The 4,735-nt window shown below is 63.6% G+C and overlaps 1 protein-coding gene across 5 annotated transcripts; it reads right to left on the bottom strand.

Moving 5' to 3' along the window:
- Positions 1-149: 149 nt before the first annotated feature.
- TMEM150A (transmembrane protein 150A) lies at positions 150-4,531 on the bottom strand. 5 transcript variants are annotated; one of them, XM_042894290.1, is made up of 7 exons: positions 4,430-4,531; positions 3,459-3,551; positions 2,434-2,505; positions 2,245-2,312; positions 2,011-2,138; positions 1,462-1,639; positions 150-940 (listed from the first exon to the last, which is right to left on the bottom strand). In XM_042894290.1, exons 1-7 carry the CDS (start codon positions 4,492-4,494, stop codon positions 711-713), a joined length of 834 nt encoding a protein of 277 aa, XP_042750224.1. In that variant the 5' UTR covers positions 4,495-4,531; the 3' UTR covers positions 150-710. The 5 variants fall into 5 exon arrangements, with proteins under 5 accessions (XP_042750224.1, XP_042750225.1, XP_042750226.1 ...); XM_042894291.1 differs by having other exon boundaries at positions 150-934; XM_042894292.1 differs by lacking the exon at positions 3,459-3,551 and adding an exon at positions 3,411-3,458.
- Between the last annotated feature and the right edge of the window lie 204 nt (positions 4,532-4,735).

Genomic DNA, 4,735 nt, shown 5'->3' with positions numbered 1-4,735 from the left:
GCCCGGCCCCGCCTCCCCGGGCTTCCAGGCCCGCCCCGCTCGCAGGGACACGGGGACACGGGGCGGGGCGGGGGGCAGCCGGCCGATGGGGGCCTGCGCGGCTGCAGTTTGTTTTCTTACGGCTCGTGCACGCTTAGTAACTGTTTGTGTTTTGTTTTGTTTTGTTTTTTTAATATATTATATATAAAAATCCTCTTTGAACTACACATACCGGTGGGTTCTAGGCCGATTGTGAGCTGGTCGGAAAGCACGACCTGATCAACGCGCACAGCAGCAGCAACCACCCCTCTCAAGGGACAGGAAAAACTATATAGTATGTGTATATATACATATATATATACATATACGTAGCTCTATGTCCACACACACCCACTCAGCACCCTCCCACGAGCCCTGGGGACAGCAGGGGCCACACAAGACTTGCACACCCTGGCCAGACCCCAAGAAGCTGTAGCCCTGCAAGGCCTCCCATGCTGGCTGATAAGGAGCGTGGAATGTAGAGACATCCCAGGGAAGCCAATGGCCAGAGCCTGGGCAGAGGGATCCTGATTGTGTCTGGCAGCCGAGAAGAGGCAGGCCCAGCCCTTGGGCAGGGATATGGGCTGCAGCCCCAGGTGGGAGGGCAGGTACAGAGCACTACGTGCACACGCACGCACACACACACACTGCACCCGGAGGCACTAGATAGGGAGATGCTCGTGGCACGGAGCTCAAAGCATGGGCAGCCCCTCTGCGCCAGGCAGGCTGTCCTCCCCTTTGTGGCTCTTGGGGGCCCGGCTTGCCTTCAGCAGCACCAGAAAGGTGTCTGTGGAGATGGCCCCAAATTCAAAAGTGAAGGTGCCATAGAAGACTAGGACATCAATGATGAACACCCACTCGCACAGGGCAGCCACATGCTGCAGCACGAAGCTCTCCTGGATGAAGAACACACCACCCAAGGTTGTGCTGGTCAAGGAAACCATGGCCGTATCCCAGATACCCACAGAGGACAGCACCCTCTGCACAATCGCACCACCCCAAAACCTCAAAAGGTCCCTGTGCTCTTCCTCTCCTCCAGCCCCTGTGACTTGTGCTGCTCCCCAACCCACTCCCAGCCCCTGCACAGCCACAGCCACATAGCACTGCCCCTCGCACAGGGCCCTGCCCGCAGGTGGTCTGAAGCCCCAGTGTGGACCAAGGGCTGTGCCCTGCCTGCAGGCTGCTGTGGTTTTCCTATGCTGGGCACCTGCACAAAGTGCTTCTGTGCTCCGCTTGTGTCAGCCTCAGCTTTGCCAGGGCACTGCTTTAGCTAATTCAGACTATGCATTGCCAAGGGCTCAAAATACCTGTTAATAAAAACAGCTGGTTCCTGGCTCCTCCCAGCACACAGCTGGAGCCCTGCCAGGCTGCCATATCCCCAGACCACACGGCATCAGTCTGGAGCCTGTCTCTGCCCAGATCACAGGGCCTGGAGAAGGATACTGAAGACGAGGGTGACAAAAGCCATGGCCGTGAGGATGCTGCGCAGGTGGCCGGTCCAGTAGTGCCCGCGGGTCTTGGCCGCACGGTATGTGAGGACGGACTGCAGGAAGACGAACAGCATGCTGGTGGGAAAGGCCACTCCTGCCCCAATGTAGTGCAGCACCTTGGCGTGATCCACCTGCGGGCATGGAATACGTAGAGTGTCAGCGGGGGATGACCGGGGCACCACCGAGGTGTGCTCGCAGCACCACCTCCTGACCCTGCCCAGCAGACAGCAGCAGATTGTGGCCTCGGCATTTGCTTCCTGAGGTAAGGAGCACAGCCCAGAGCCACAGCAAGGAGCAACCCCAGTGCCCAGAGAAGGACACGACCCAGAGCTGAGCAAAGGAGCAAGCAGACAGAATGGAACGACCCCAGGTCCCATTTCATCCGCCACCACAACCCCCTGCAGCAGCTGGACACAGCCAGGCCTGCTCACCCCCCCCCCCCCCCATGCTCCCTGTCCCCCATCTCAGCCCTGCCTGGCCCTTTTCCACCCCACAGCCTTACCTGGAAGTTGCCCACCATTGTGAGCCCAGCAGCACAGATCCAGCCGGCAGCCAGCCCCAGGGTATTGAGAAGCGATGGCCCAACGTGCTCCAGGACATGGGCGTACCTAAGCAGCCCCACCAGGATCACTGTGGGATGGAGACAGCACCTGTCTGCACCAATGCAGACCCTGATGCCAGCAGGCATCAGATTGGCACCACACAGAGCCCGCTCCCAGCCTGGTGCCACACTCACCCATGAAGGAGCCCAGGCTGCAGATGAGGCTGAAGAAGCAGCTCTCAGGAGGCAGGGTGCCACACTTGCTGTGGGGACAAGACAGGGCAGCCCTCAGCAGCGTCACCAGGCTGCAAGGTCCTCCTGGGACCTGCTCAAGGATGACCCCGAGCCCCCACCCAGCCCTCTCCAGGCCCCTGCTGCCCTCACCTGACCAGTGGGATGTGATCCAGAGTGCAGCAGGAGCCGGGGCTGTCCAGGCCGCACGACTGGTTGTAGTTCCTGCAGAGAGCAATGGATGGGCTGGGGAGCCAAAGGTCCCACGAGAGGAGCCCCACCGGGGTCGCCCCGGTGCCCCCACCACACAGCCGCAGAGCCCGCGGCACCCGCCTGCAGCCAAAGCAGCTCAGCCAGCACACGGTTAAACAGGATGGAGGTTTGGGAAGGGCTGGGCCGGTCCCGCTGTGTGTTTTCTGTCTCCTCATTTACTGGTGGCTTTGTTTTCCAACCGCAAGCCCGAGTGAGGCGTGGAGCCTCAAGGCCTGCCCTTGTGGTGCTGTTTGGTTTGGGAGCTTTTCATTTTTTTTTTAAGGCAAGCAGCCTGAAGTTCGGAAGCATTATTCATCATTAACGTCTGTTTATGCCACAGAGACAAACACATTCTTCCCAAGACAGAATAAGCCATCAGACAGGAAACAGCAGCAGTTGTTTTTTTTTCCCTCCTTCAAGCTCTCTAGTGAGAATTAACTCAGGTTTTCTGGGTAGATTTGGGGTGGCACAGCAAGCTGACAGGTTCCTTTCCAGTGCACATCCCCAGCCCAGGCACAGCCGGGTGCACTCCGCAGCCCCGCCGGCACCACAGGTTGACCTCCAGCAAGCAGGGCTCAGCCTCCCCATGGAGACACACGGCCCTCTGCAACTCCCCGGCCGCTCGTTTTACGCTTTTTCCATGCTCAGTGTTTTGTCCCCACACACAGGGCAGCAAAGCCGGGACACCTGGCCCGTGCAGTGGGGGCTGGCTGCAGCCCTGCTCGGCTGCCCTCAAGGCTCAGCAGCGTGGCGTTCAACCTTGCAAGCGGTGCATCCCCGTGTGGTTCCACACTCAACCCCCAGGGGTAAAGCAGGTGATGTCTGGAAGGGACCTCTGGTCCCCTCGTGTTACTGGGGCCCTGCCGCCCCGACCTTACCAGTTGTGCACAGGGCAGATGTGGTTGTTGGAGAGTGCCATGGCATACCTGGGGAAAATGAGAGCGGAGTCACGGCTATGAACCTGGGCACTGCTCCGGGGCTGCCTGCAGGGCGCTGCACACTGCCTTCCCCTGGCTGCCCTGAGTAGGAACCGTGTCCCTGTAAGCGGCCGAGCCCAGCTATGTGCCAGAGCTCCCCGCTGGGCCGGGCCCTGTCAGCGCCCCGACCCTGCCTTCTGCTGGGGTCCTGCGCAGCCAAGGCTGCTCCCATGGCTGCTCTGGTGGCCCGTCCCCTCCCCGCCGCCCGCACTCCCGCTGCCACGGGCTCGGGGCAGTCTGGAGAAGCGACCCGGTGCCGGTAGGGCCCCACGTGCAGATCAGCCTCGCTCAGCTCCTCACCGCGGCGTTGGATAAACGCAGGTACAGCACAAAGAAGCAGCAGCAAGCAGGTGGGGGACGAGGTGGGCTCGCCACAGCAGGCAGCCTTGCGGCAGCGCGAGGGAAAGTGTGAGCAGGGGGAGCCCCACCGGCACTGCCCGTTACTAGCACCTTGCTCGTCACCGTGTGCCACCTCGGGCACAGGTCGGCCCAGCCCACCGGCAGCCCCGCGCAGCTCACACCGCTGCAGCCGCTGGGACAGACGTGTCAAGGGAAGGCACGGGTGAGAGGAGCCCCGCGGAGCCCTGGGTGCCACGTAACAGGGGAGCGAGCAGCGGGACACTGCGCGGGGCAGCCCTCACCTGGGGAAAGCCCTCGTCCGGTGCCAGCGGCACCGCACTACTGGCCCCGGAGATCGGGGCAGCCGGGGTGACGGCCACCAGCCCGGGCCGAGTAGGAGCAGGCGGGCCGACAGCGGTGACAGCCCGTGCCCCGCACGAGCGACGGAACCCGCGTGCTCTCCCGCCCTGAGCACCCCGGCGCCGGGCGGGCACCGGGGCGGGCGGGACTCTGCAGCCCCCGAACCGGAGCCGCGGACGGGCGTTGCAGGGGTGCGGCGGAAGCAGCCGTGGGGTACTCACACGATCCACATGCCGGTGATCGTGAAGGCGGGTAGCATGACGGGCAGGATGGCCCAGGCGGGCATGGCGGGGCCAGGTACGCCCCGCGGGCCGGGGCCGAGCGCCGGGGTCTCGTGCTGCCGGGCCGCCGACGGGCCGCGCTCCCCATGGGCAGCGCCCGCCTCGGGGCCGGGGCCGGGAGGAGCGAGGTCGGCGCCGCCGCTCCGCGCCGGGACGGGACGGCCCGGCTCCGCCCCGCAGGGTCCCACTCGGCGGCAGAGCCCGCCCCGCCCGGCGGGCAGCGCGGAGCGGCGCTCGCCCGGCCCG

This window comes from Lagopus leucura, unplaced genomic scaffold, assembly GCF_019238085.1.
Source record: "Lagopus leucura isolate 7727_CA_CO unplaced genomic scaffold, USGS_WTPT01 94-24_obj-0_obj, whole genome shotgun sequence".
In the NCBI taxonomy this organism is placed as follows: domain Eukaryota; kingdom Metazoa; phylum Chordata; class Aves; order Galliformes; family Phasianidae; genus Lagopus; species Lagopus leucura.
The sequence above is the reverse complement of the archived record's forward strand: the minus strand, read 5'-3'. Positions and strand labels throughout refer to the sequence as shown.

Coding starts and splice junctions, on each gene's coding strand:
- TMEM150A (XM_042894290.1), bottom strand. CDS start 4,494: ATGCCCGCCTGGGCCATCCTGCCCGTCATGCTACCCGCCTTCACGATC. Junction 2,313..2,433: donor GATCACATCCCACTGGTCAG/GTGAGGGCAGCA, acceptor TTGTCCCCACAG/CAAGTGTGGCACCCTGCCTC. Junction 1,640..2,010: donor CAATGGTGGGCAACTTCCAG/GTAAGGCTGTGG, acceptor CCATGCCCGCAG/GTGGATCACGCCAAGGTGCT.